Source organism: Bemisia tabaci, chromosome 3 (assembly GCF_918797505.1).
Source record: "Bemisia tabaci chromosome 3, PGI_BMITA_v3".
Taxonomy (NCBI): Eukaryota; Metazoa; Arthropoda; class Insecta; order Hemiptera; family Aleyrodidae; genus Bemisia; species Bemisia tabaci.
The window spans coordinates 32,724,723-32,738,324 of NC_092795.1; the positions used below are offsets into that span (position 1 = coordinate 32,724,723).

The window sequence follows — 13,602 nt, forward strand, 5'->3', positions numbered from 1 at the left end:
AATTAAATGATGAAACTGCAGAGACTTTGTATTGGTGGGAAAGGGAATATTAAATAGGTACTTGAGAATGTTGTTGGTCATTTTCATTGATGTTGCTTTTATTTTTTCTCAGGTGCTCCTGGAGTCCTCGAAAAGCTTAGTTCTTTGGATTCTCCGTAAGTAAAATAAAGATGTAAAAAACAATTTTAATAAAATGTCTATGGCCTAATACAAAAAATTTGTACCTCGATGCGAGCCTGCAAAAATTTCAATGAATGAGAATGTCTAAATATGCTCTATTTTCAACAGGAAAAATTAATTATAACATGTCAATGCAATTTTGTTCAATTTTTCCAGAAGTTCAGTTTTTGTTTTTAGTGAAGAAAATTCACTAAAAATGTCTTCATAAACTGTTGGCTAATTTCTCTTTAAAAAGGTTAAATATGCACAGAGACTCGTGATGTAATCTGAGATATGAATTTTTCTACTTCAACCACAAATATCGTATTTCCTTTTACGTTTGAAAATATGAACTCCTTAAAAAAATTAACCCTATTACTAGAGCAACATGTTTACAGCCACTAATGTCATTACTATATTTTGTAAAAATATTTAGTGCCATCGGAAACAAAACTCAGAATTCAAGTGTTACAAGCAAAGTGGATTTGGAGATGTGAATTTAATTTCTCTTGCATTTTATTTTTTTACTCAGACCACCAGCAGTCCAAGCACCTGTGGAATGGTCAGTGCCACATGCCTCAAAGTTAAAATACACTCAACTTTTCAACACACATGACCGGACACGGTGCGGTTTTTTGTCCGGAGTTCAGGCAAGAGGCCTATTGGTCCAGTCTCAGTTGCCTCAAGCCGACCTAGCAAAGATCTGGGATCTCTCTGACATGGATTCTGACGGCCAATTATCCTGCGATGAGTTTGTTCTGGCAATGCATCTCTGCGATTTAGCTAGGTCAAAACAGAAAATCCCTTCACCCCTTCCCATTGATCTCATTCCTCCTGCATTCCGAAGGCAGCGACAAAACAGTGTTTCTGCAAACAATGATGTACCAGACCCATTGGCTGGCATTAGTCAAAGTAAGTTGCTGTTTCTTGTCTACAAATAAAGTTTATTACACGACCATCAAAAGACATGTTGGACATTTTGAGAATTTCTAAAATCATTAATGAGTATGAGATTAGCATCAATTGTTACATCATAATCAGTCTATTGCACTAAATTTTTTACTAAAGAACTGCTATCCCTGGCTCATCTATGGAAGCACAGATCTCCATAAGGAAACTTAAGAACTTAACATATGTTGTTTCTAAAATGAGCCAGTTATAACAGGTTTTTTTTTTGTAAAATGTATTTCTAGTCAAATTTCTGGTTTGTAAAAGAAATCATTGTAGGTCAAATCGGCCAAGAAAGCAAACTCATCGTTCTGCAAGGAACTAAAGTTTAACTTTACAAGAGATCGATAGTTTATATAGCTTTTATCACTATTACCCGGGAAAAATTCTCATTTTCTCACCCTCTGATCATGATTTAAGAGTCAATGTTCTCCCATTTTTTCTATGCTCCTCTAAATTTTCAGTTCTATTCTGATTTCAGCAACTTTCGAAGATAAAAGAAAAGAAAACTTTGAAAAAGGACAAGCCGAACTAGAGAGACGAAGGAAAGCCTTACTAGAAATTCAGCGAAAGGAACAAGAAGAACGGGAAAGAAAAGAAAGAGAAGAAGCAGAAAAGCGAGAAAAATTGCGGTAATTCTCCTTACTTTCAGTCTATATGCATGATTTATTTTTCCAATTTAGTCCACTAACTAACTAACTAATTACTCAAACGGTGATTCAAAATTTTTGTTCTTGCTTATTTTTTCAAGAATGGCTGTGCTAATGAAGAAGTTTTCCATTCCGCATTTGTGAGTTTTCCTTTGTTATATTACCCCATAGGAAAAGGCAACTTGTATATCTACATACATTTTTTCAAAACAATTACTCCAGGATACACAGTGTGTATCTCGAAAGAATGAAAAATGCTTATACTCAGATTTTCTTTTCATGATGTGCTCTGAAGTGAAGCAAGTCAGCATTCTGCCTTCAAATAGTCACAGTATGATCATGGAATGGCGAAGAAAAATGAATAAAATTTGAAGCCTTATATTTGATTTGTTTTCCCTCTAAAGAAGGATGTATATAGGGGAATTTTGCATTTTAGATATGCTTCAATGTATTTTAGCCACCATATTGTCTTTTACCCATCTCAGGTCTGATTCTATCACCTCTCGCTACAGGTCCAACCACTTGTTAAAGCCTGAATGTCTGTTAAATTTTAACTGGAAATTCAGATTGTTAGTTCCAAAATGATTTTGAATTGTCATTTTGACCGTAAAATTCATCGTGTAAGCCCCAAAATTCCCAAAAATAGTGTTTAAAGTGTTCCTTCGATGAGATATCAAATTTCATCAAAGGATGTTAAACAGCCCTCAGAATTGTGATTTATTTTTCTTTTAGATTGGAGCAGGAAAGAAAGCGACAGGAAGAGTTTGAAAAACAAATGCAAAGACAGAGAGAAATAGAGGAAGCCAAAGAGGAAGAAAGGAGGCGAGCCCTAGAACAAAAAGAAGCAGCCAGGCGGTAAATATAATTTTATTTTATCCATAAAAAGTTGCTAATCTTGACTGACTACAAGATAAAGAACCCTACCGCACCGAGATAAAATTTTATGTTCAAGCGTTTTTCGTCGAGGTGAGTTGAAAAATCACAATTTGATTTTCAATGGAACTTGCTGTGTAGTATTTCCAAGATAGAGTTGAGAGTGGTCTAAGTAAATACTGCACTGATATCGGGTGTGAAGTTTTGTAGTAATCTGCCAATTTTGAGCTCGGAACATGACATAAAAATTTTTACGTAACTTCCCTCAGCAACACGGCTGTTGGATGATCTTGAAATTCTATTCTTATTTTTTATTTTTTCACTTTTTATTTTAGCTTTATGAAAAGACAGAAGATTATGAAAAAAAATTAAAATGTTTTTTGCTAAACCCTACTTTCACAATTAATTTACTTTTAGTTGAAATTAGTTAAATGTGTCTTTATGTTGAATTTTGCAGTGAAATGGAACGGCAAAGGCAACTCGAGTGGGAAAAGCAACGAATCCAAGAATTAGAACAACAGAGACAAAAAGAACAAGAGGCTGTCCTCCGCATGAAAGCCAAGAATCAAAATCTCACCATTGAACTGCAGCAACTGGTAAGATCACTATTTAATCTTGTCTCTCAGTAAAATGTGCCAATCTGATATGAATCATGAAGTAGAAAATATTTGATTTGGGGGCTCAGAATCTTCTTTACTTCCACAATTTAAAATAATTAAGAAAAGTTCTCAGAAGTTGAAAAGTATAAGCCTCTTAAATGCTCAACAATCAAGGTTTATCTCACTGGCACGTGAACTTTCTTTCATCAGTAACGTTTCAGTTGCGTCAAGGGACAATCATTAGCAACTAATCAGATGTTGATGATGGTGTGCTGCGCAACTGAAACGCGTCAAATGATAGAAAGTCCGCCTGCAAGTGAGTTAAACCTTAATTTTTATGAACATCATATTCCTATGCGAACCCAATCTTTGTTTTGAGTCTCTATTATGCTCTAATGTAGCAGCTATTTATTTGATATTTTTCTCCACAGTCGTTTTTTTTATTGATGAATTCCATTAAACTTGCTTTCTTTGCTGTTAACAGAATGACAAAGTCAGAGAACTTTCTCGGAAAATTGGCGATACAAGAGCAGGTGTAACAGGTGTAAAAACAACAATTGATGGAATGCGCACGACTCGAGACACGCAAATGAACGAAATGTCAACATTGAAGGCCAAGCTGAAAGATCAAAACCAACGACTGATAGTTTTGAGTCAAGAGAAGTTACGACTAGAAGCTAAAAATAAATTAAATCAATCCAGCACAGATGCAGCCGCGCAGGAACAAGCAAAAATCGCTCTGAATAACAAACAAATTGCTTTGAAACAACTGCGTGAGAAACTGGAGGAAATGGAAAAAGAAGTGAGTTTTCGTTATTGTATGTCTAAAGTATTGTATGCCTCTAAAAGGAAGTTCTTCCTGGTCATAGAGAGAAGAAAATAACTTCTGAATCATATACTTATCAGTCTAGAAAATAAAAATTGAAATTATGATTTTTCGATCAAGTTTATTTTATTTTATTTTATATTTGCCTTTACAGTGTGAAAATAAGCTTCCAGCATGAAAAGCTGCAGAGTTTGGGCTTTGCTTGGTACCAAAATGGTTTTTTACATAGAGAAATGACTAATTGATAAGAATTAGGTTATTTAATATAGAGGATAAAGTATGTAGAATTCAATCAAGTAAAACTGTATGACAAAATTTTGTAAGAAAAGTTGAATCCTTTACGCAGAAAAAACTGTCTGTTAACAAGATGACAATTTGAAAAGTAATTTTTATCTCAAAAATTGCTGTGAATGTGGCCAGACGCAAAATGATATTTCTGTTACTGCATTGAGATGCACATAATTATGGCATTTTTCTTTCTTTCCATCTGAAAGTACTTTGTATTAAGGCTATAAATCAGCTTCACTCAAAAATGACTATTTCTGGATTGTGTCAGTGATATGTCAAGTACAATCGGAAAAGGTACTTTGCTTTTATTTTATCTGAGTTGGTCTATTAACGAAATCTGTTGGGTCATTGCTTTCAATTTCTAATTTCTTTCTCACTGCACCAATGAATGTAGAATTGGCCTCGTAATCAGCTGTTTGTTGGAATGAATTGAAAGTGCACCTTAGTTTCTAAAGTTGTTGAAAGCAGTTTCTGTGTTTTTTCATTTTCCAATAGCCTAGTTAGCCTATCGTTTTATTTTTCAGGTAAAGAGCAAGGAAGAAGACATCAACAACAACAATACTCAACTTAGCGAATTAAAAGACCAGTTACGTAGTCTCATAGCAGAATGCGAAGATCTCTTTATTGTTTACGACGAAAAAAGAAACAAGGTAGGCAGTAATATTGTGTAGTATTTGCGATGGCAGGATAGCTATGTAATTTGAAGGTGATGAGAGTGCTAAAATTTCAGAACCAATGACCTTCCAATTACAAAACCGAGAAATCACTCTTCTTATTTGCCGTGCATTCTTTATTTTTTAGGAAAAAAATCGAATCTAAACAATCAAAATTTGCTTAGAATGATCAAGAAATAATAAAAAAAAAATCAAAGAATATTTCAAGGTGTAATGTATATTTGTTTTCTCTAATAAATACCTAATGCAAAAATTAAATAATGTGAAGCTTAGAGAAAAAGTGACTTGCAAAATACAATGTAACCATCTTACCATGGAGATTGGCTGATTTCATGTGTAAAATTTGTTTTAAAAATCTTGATGCTTAGATACATTCTCTATCTCCCCAAATTTAATCTATCAGTAGAATGTGTATCATACTTGTGCTGCATTTTTAATAAGAGCTCTGTACCGTTGATGCCATCCTGTTTCTTGAGTTCGCGTCTCATTGAGAGAAATATTTACGTATTCAACATTTTATCCTTGCAGTTGAACAGGATTTTTCTGAAAAGACTTCAGTTCAGATGTACTGACATCGTTTATACTGCTTTTTTAATGCACCGCAATCTCAATAAAATTCTAAACTGAAACAGCGAACCCGATCATTTAAATTAGACTATGGAGTTGTTCAAGAGTTTGAACAAATAACAAAAATGATTTTAGAAAATCTAGACTTTCGCCCTTTCAGAAAAATATGATTTAGTTTTGATTTGTGTACCTGAGAAATCATTGTGGAATGTTCCTTACAGGTTTTAGAGCTTAAAGGAAATCGCATGAAATCTTACAACTGGAGCACCGATGCTGCATGGGATTCGGCTCCTACAACATGGTCAGAAGATACCACCGTCGAAGGTAATATTTCCTCTTTTTCTGCTGATTTTATTCTTCCAGGAAAGATGGATTTGTTTTCATTGCAATACATTTGATTAATCTTTAAATATTAGCCAGAACTAGTGGAGTAGTGGAATAGTATTTCGAAGCCATTATCCTGTCATAGATATATCATGTTTTCAAAATGTGTTAGCACTCCCAGAGAGTATCAATACTTTACTCATTGTGTTCTTGATCTCCTAACTTTTTTTAGCTTCCCATAGAGTGTGCTACTGTGTATTATTAACCTTGGCATCCTTGTGGGTACTTTATTCTTAAATCAAGTGTAAGTAGTTGATTTCAAAAATAACTATCAGTATTGACAAAATCAATTTTTTCTGATGTTTGCCTGAAAATTTGGTTTCTCTCTGATACGGGAAGTCCCACGTATGAAAAATCATCAAATTTTAAAATTTGTTTGCCTTAAATTTTGAAAATTTGAACGGTCAAGGAAAACATGTCTGCCAGTTCTGAAGTGGCGTATAAAAGTTTGTCAAGTTTTTATACATATTTTTTTTTCCCCCCATTTCTGCCACCTTTTGTATGAATTGAATACATTTGCTTCTCTATAAGCGTTGTATATTTTGACTTTTTGCAGTAAGCAACTACAGAAAATACAGAGCTCTCTACGAATTCGTTGCCAGAAATGGAGATGAGCTCTCTTTCCAACCAGGTGATGTCATAATGGTAAGTAAAGTGAATACTCTCAAAAGTTCCGGCATCCTCTAGGATAATCTTTAGTTTCATAGGAAGTAGGAAGGATATTGATACCCTTGGAAATAAACTGCCACATTTCTGTTTAAAATCTCAATTAATCACCAAAAGTGAGTGTATAGCGGCCAATGACTTTACCTGTGCCTGAAAAAAGAGTGCATAGAGAGTTTGTAGAGTTTTTTTACGTGTAGTTATGTACAGAATCTGTCCAGTTTTACCCTGTATACAAAGTTTTATAGGGCCGCAGGCCCACAAGCTGGAGGTGAGGTTTTTGGGTGATTGGCTATTATTTTGAAGTAAGATAATCTTATGTTTTCAGACAAATCTACCTTCAAGAAGTGAATTAATTCTGATACAAAGTGAACGATGCTGAAATTATTATCAGTCAACAATGAGTGAGGCGAAAATTATTAGTATGTTGTCAAAAACCACATCTTTTATTGTGGTAAGCGCAATGAAGCACTTGATAATTTTAAATGTCTTTTTGCAGGTACCAATTAGTCAAAACGCCGAACCAGGATGGCTGGCAGGAGAATTGCGGGGTCAAACAGGATGGTTCCCTGAATCTTACGTGGAGCCTCTAGAAGCCAATGACAGTTATTCAACAGCCAACGGGCATACTGATGATGCTGTTACTCTCAATCGACCACTCGAGTAAGATATAAGTCCTTCCAAGATAAAACACTTTCATCTCTGTAAATTCCTTTCTTTCCTTTTAACTGATAGATTAAAATGAAGTAACTCAGACTATGAATTATATACCACCCCACCCCTCACAGAGGTATCTTCTCAATTCTGGGAATGAAAGTAGGAGAAATAAAATAGAACAGTAGTTGTTTCGGAAATCAGTGTGAATGCAGTACAAAATTTAGAGAAATTTCATGCTAGATAAATGATGTTATTTTCTACATCATTTTTAGTTGTGTTTTGTTCGAAACAACAAAATGTTTCTGTATTTTTCTTGTTTTTTTATGCGATTCTGAACAACCAATGAGAGAGCAACTTCCAAGTTTAGGTTAGAAACCAGCGCTACTTTTTTGAACAGCATAAAAACGACTTGCTTTGAGCACGTTGCAGTTGTTGTACAACAATGTTGCGGTAGGGGTTCCCAAATTTTTGTGCGCGAAAATAAGCCCCGCCTCCACAATACAAAACAACTGCGAACAAAATGCGATTGTTGCTTGTTTTCACAACATGTTGCGAGTGTTACCTCCGAACAAAATACAACTTTTTGTACGACCCTTTGAGCATGAGAGGTTTTATGATTGGATCTTTTGGATTGGATCGAGTTGGATCTATTTAGAGTTTAAATTTGATGTTGAGATATTGACGAGCTGGAAAGTGAATTTCTGAGTACTATACTATATTTTTGTTTGGCGATATGGTTTCATAACTGAGGTTTGCAAAGCTAAAATTCAAAATTTGAAGTTACCTAGCTTTTTTCTTTTCTTTTTGTAAACAATGTTGCAAAAACGGGTGTTTTGTTTTGTTGTCACAAGTTTGATCAGCATTGGTTTTGACAGGGGCATTGCGGAAGTACCCGAGAATTTATCCGATGCGGGCTCCGGAATTGAAGCTGCTGAAGGGGCTCCTCCAATTCAAAACGAAGATGCAAACCCCATCATTGGCTTGGGCACCGCTGTCAACCTCAAAGCAGAGGCTCTGTACACATTCATAGCACGCAAGAATACTCATTTGAATTTCAATAAGGGTGACATCATCGCAGTCTCTGAAAATCAGGTATACATCATTTGACATAGTTTAGACTTTTAGGTGGGGAAAGACTGTGAAGTAAGAAAGTTTGATCTTCTAACTTCGTAGATTTCAAATTTAACGCTGAAAAACTCAAAATTAAAGTATTACAGTGGAGCCCGTATATAACGAAGTTCACGGTTCTCAGAAAAACTTCGTTATATCCGGAACTTCGTTAAAAGCGGACTCTGTGGGAAAATTCGGGAAAAATTACACAAAAAAAATTGCAAATATACAGATTCAATACTTGTATATTTTGATCAAAAATACACAATCTGCTCTCTGGGCGAGTTCCGCTCGCTTGCGGTAAAACATGTGACAGTCGCGGAGTCACGAAGTTACGAATAAAAGAGAATGAGCGATAACGAAGTGAGCGCTCACTGCGCAGCCCGCCGTGCATGTCTCACACCGCACTCTCTCACGGAAAGTCTCCCCCTTCCCCTCCATCGCAGACGCGTGCAAGTGTGAGAGAGTGCAGTGTGAGACATGCGCGGCGAGCTGCGCAGTGAGCGCTCACTTCGTTATCGCTCATTCTCTTTTATTCGTAACTTCGTGACTCCGCGACTGTCACATGTTTTACCGCAAGCGAGCGGAACTCGCCCAGAGAGCAGAAAATACCGAACACAATAGCGGAAATGGCGGCAAATTACTTCGTTATATGCGAGGTGCCGCCGCCGAGACTTCGTTAAAAGCGGGCTTTTTTATTATTGAGTGTATAGGGAGGTTCTAGGGGAATGAAAATTACTTCGTTATATCCGAAACTTCGTTAAAAGCGGGTTCGTTATATACGGGCTCCACTGTAGTTTTACTGCCCTCAGGAGTGCTTTACAGAGTTCATTGAATTCCTTCCAGAAATGCTAGGAGACGTTCGGTGCTATGCTAGCCGACACGCCATAGTATATCAAAAGGTTTCCTCTCGCATCTAAGGTGAACTGTGAATGTCTGTGAAGGAGATCCGGAGAGAGAGTGTTTAATCAAGACAATTTTCTTAGGAAATGATTATATTCTGCAATTTGGATTTATGCCGTAAATCCCTTTTCAGGAGAGGAGTTATGAGAAAAAATCAAACATTTTTAACACTCACTCGCTTTTTTCATCAACTTTTTGTTACTTTATTTCTAGCAGATTCAAGGGAAGTTGAATTAAGCTTTTAAAGACAATTCGTTTTCTCCATTTTCAATATTTCAATAGTTTTTTCTCATAATAACCAAAATGTTGAATTAAAAAAAATTTTGTCATAATAAAATATAATGGATAATGTTTTTCCAAAAGTGCTGAAGAAAGCAGGAATTAATCCAGTTACTTGAAAAAATTCGAAGGGCTGTATTTTTAGGGAGAATCCTTTCACTGTCACTTGTTTCATCATTTTGTGGTTAAGGAAACCTTCTTGCGCAGCTTACCTAAAACTGACAAGGCCCCATAGTACAGACGAGAATTTGTTTAACTTCCCAGAATATTCTGAGATTAAAGCAGGGCTCAAATACTCAGTTGATATGATGTAAGTTAAGTAGTGTTTTGTATAATTTTCAGGATTCCTGGTGGTACGGGGAGTGTAACGGTCAGTCCGGATGGTTCCCTAAGAATTATGTTAAAGCAATTCCAGAAGCAGTTGAACCTGTTGCTGTTGATTATGGCACCGCTGACTCGGGACTCCAAGGTATATATTAAAATGTGACTCAAGTAAATAAATAAGTTCGATTCTGAATATATGAATACATCACATATTGTGAAGAGATTTACGATGAAGCTTAGTGGTTTGAATAAAAATTTCATGACTATTATCGCTCGATTAAAATTCCAATCAAACTTTATGATTCTGTGAAATTGGCAGTATTTTTCTGAATATCCCAGTAAAAGTGTTTACGCTGGCTTCAGCAAGAAAGTATTGTGCGATCCTCGCACCATGATGGGGGGTGAAGCCCCTCATATGCCGGCCCTCGTGCCAAGCATAAGTTGGCCGGAGGCCATTTTTTAACTTTTGGATCTATTATGTAGTATTTTTCAAGTCATGAATGGAAGCCATTTATTTGGTTGGATGAAAAATTCAAAACAAAGCAATGAATCATCTTACAAAAAAAGTTTAAATTTGTCACACTACTGAGTCTATGCAGTCTATCATAGAATTGTCAATGTATCTGAAAATTAATGACAATTGATAGCCTCAAGCCCCAGCATTGGTTCAGAAATAGCGCAGCGCAGCACTCAGAGCCGTTAGTCAATGAAGAAATAGAAATAAGTTGCTAATTTCTAGCGGTGTATATTATAAATGCTGACTTATTCAATTTTTAGCATCCCACAATAATTATATTGATAGGTGACTTTAAAGTTAAGAGAATTTCGATTTATTGTTGCGCTACAGTCTGGTAACACTATTGTGCTTCAAAGCGGAAAGTCAATGCGTCAAACAGTCAAGTTTACAAGATGAATTTCAAAAATGTTTATCTTGCAAAACATACAAAACATATAAAGTTTGTAATCTTGAACAATAAAGTCGTGGAATTTCTGTCAACAAACTTGTGCTACAGTCAAGTGTTTTCTCATTTCAGAATATTATATTGCCGTTTATCCATATCAGTCAGTGGAAGTCGGCGACTTAAGCTTTAATCAAGACGAGATTATTCTAGTGACAAAGAAGGAGGGAGACTGGTGGACTGGCACCATTGATGACCGCACGGGAATTTTCCCATCCAACTATGTTCAGAAATACGAAGCCCCACCTGAGGTAATGTCCAGGCCGTTCATCAATCTTTGCAATCTTTTTCAATTTTATTAGAAGTAAATTTGTGAAGATACTACTATGATACCTATCCAAGTGAATTTCTGATCCGTCCACAAGCTCTCAGATCGATACTTCCAAGGGACGTTTTGTAAGGGAGGTTGTAAGGCACTGTTGTCAACTTTTTCCCAGCGCAATTGCATAGCCTTTTCTCTAATATTGAATTGTTAGAGACCTTACTTTTGATATATCATCTGTATTTTAATCCATTTCATCATGAGAAGATAGGAAAAAAATTCAGCTCAATTTTTACGGCAAGTACACTGAACTGGTGAATTGTAAGAAGCAAGTATTCTCTAAGGTCGGTGTAATTTTTAATGTGAATTGGATGAAAGTTTTCTCTTTTAAAGAATGTTAGCCTCCTATCTCAATTTATTATTCATGTATTGAGTGTCTCATTAAAATGGGACAAGTTGCATAACTGTTGTTCTCTGCGTTTTCAGGTGAAACCTGTCACATCAAGCTCACCAATGCCAGACAGTTACTCAGCAGCACCAACAACAACCCCACCAATCCTCTCACAACTTGAACCTCAGGTAAAATTTTATCCAGGCAGTGACCTCATCTTTTAAAGGTCAAATAAGTATCTAGGCATGTCAATTGTTTCGATTTTACTAATAAGTGAGGTTACATTTTTAGATGAAAAGTCGTACGTGAACGAAACAGATAGTAAAATTCAAGTAGTAGACAACATTTGTTACTAAAAATGTGTGGAAAGAACATGAAAAGAAATAAAAACACATTATTACAGCTGATAAAAATGTTCTACCCAGTTGATTTCCTAAGCTAGAAAGCTGTATCCTCAGATTTTGTCAAAATATGGACGCAATTCCGTGTCTAAAGAAACAGCCTTCTGTTTATTTTTGAGCAAATTAAAAATAAATTCGTATTTATATGTAAAAATATAAGTGATAAATTATTCGTGCACAGTTTCACGTTTACCTTGAGAAAGTTAAACAATTTGAAAATGGAATGTTTTGAATATTCTAATTTTAACATCGATAGTGGAAAAACAAAAATGTACATCTCAATTGTAGTGTAGTACTTAATCAACAACACTTTGCTACAATGCTATGTATTTGCTCATTTTAGATTTTGCCGCTATACTAACTATCTTGTTCATACCTGTGAATAACGAGCATTTAACTCAAACTCCTTTTACGACTACCTTAATTTTTTGCACCATAGAATCAGTTTTCTTCCTGTTGTCACCATGGAAAAAGATTGACAAATAACTGAATGCTCGGAACAATCAATGCATTTGAATGATTTAATAAAAAAATTACTTCATCAACTCATTATTTTGCAGTTAAATTTTCAACTATAACAACATTTTCAAATGACTTGATTTTATTTTGAATTTTCAGAAAACCGGTGGAAGCAGTAGAGCAGTCACACCTGATTTCTCTGCATTTGCCTCTAGTCAGGTGAGAATATTTTTCAGCCATGTGCTTTTCCCTTTGGTAATTGTTGAATAATGAGCACCGTTTGACGTAGCCTCTCACTCGCTTGTTAGACTCATGTTTGGTTCAATGTCACGTCTCCTGTGTGGCTCTCTTTTTTTGCATATTTCAGTACCTCAGGTGATACACAGTAATGGGAAGCTTGCCTCCCTCCAATGAAGGTTGAAATCACAGATCTTTTGAACACCACTGGATATGATGCTACCAAATTCCGCATTGACACCTCTGAAATAAAATTCCATTGCAATTCATGTTTTATCATCAAGATGAATATTAATAAAAAAGCAGAAGAAGTAGCATGTAGTATTGTAGCATGAGAACACAGGATCATATACATTTTGAAAGATTGAATAATAAAATTTCCACGAAAAATGCTATGCATACAACAAGTTTGCTGGTAATATTTTCTCATGACAAAGAACGTTTCTCCGTCGCTTGTTAAAAAAAAATGTCTCAACCTTTTCTTCTAATGATAGTCTTATTTTTTATCCACAATTATCAAAAAGCGATTTTCATTTTTTGGCTCATTTGAGATCAAAGCTTTTTTCCCCTCCTTCGCTGTCACTTCATTTTTTCTCATTTTACGAACACTGAACTGAAACAATCAGTTTTTTTCTTTTTTCATTATGAGAGAGAACGAATTAGGCAAGTATGGCATTTCAAAAAATCACCAAAAAATGTCCTAGCCTGATCTCAGATCATGCAATGCATTTTTTATTTGAGTTATTGTAAATCAGTCAGCTTAAACAATCTCGATAATTACATAGCAAGTGTATCTGTAGAAATATGGTCTTTACTATTATTTATAACTTATGCACATTAATATATAATTATGTAGTGAACGTGAACATTATTTAAAACATCAACTTTCAAGTGCCTCATTCTCTTAAATGTTAAAGCCACCTGCTCATTTTCAACTCTAAAAAGGCGTAAAATGGATTAAAAATGAAAGAGACAGAAAGAAGAACTCA

At 35.3% G+C, this 13,602-nt stretch overlaps 1 protein-coding gene across 3 annotated transcripts in view; it reads left to right on the plus strand.

Annotated features, from left to right (window-relative positions):
* Dap160 (dynamin associated protein 160) overlaps positions 1-13,602 on the plus strand; it is a 49,466-nt gene that overhangs the window by 5,003 nt on the left and 30,861 nt on the right. For all 3 annotated transcript variants that reach the window (XM_019061170.2, XM_019061172.2, XM_019061171.2), the window contains exons 6-20: positions 113-155; positions 692-1,071; positions 1,589-1,739; positions 2,490-2,612; positions 3,088-3,226; positions 3,714-4,031; positions 4,868-4,993; positions 5,806-5,908; positions 6,525-6,613; positions 7,131-7,294; positions 8,164-8,380; positions 9,923-10,049; positions 10,939-11,114; positions 11,612-11,704; positions 12,536-12,595. In XM_019061170.2, the coding sequence (XP_018916715.2) occupies positions 113-155; positions 692-1,071; positions 1,589-1,739; positions 2,490-2,612; positions 3,088-3,226; positions 3,714-4,031; positions 4,868-4,993; positions 5,806-5,908; positions 6,525-6,613; positions 7,131-7,294; positions 8,164-8,380; positions 9,923-10,049; positions 10,939-11,114; positions 11,612-11,704; positions 12,536-12,595 (2,309 nt within the window). The remainder of the gene's footprint in view (positions 1-112; positions 156-691; positions 1,072-1,588; positions 1,740-2,489; positions 2,613-3,087; positions 3,227-3,713; positions 4,032-4,867; positions 4,994-5,805; positions 5,909-6,524; positions 6,614-7,130; positions 7,295-8,163; positions 8,381-9,922; positions 10,050-10,938; positions 11,115-11,611; positions 11,705-12,535; positions 12,596-13,602) is intronic.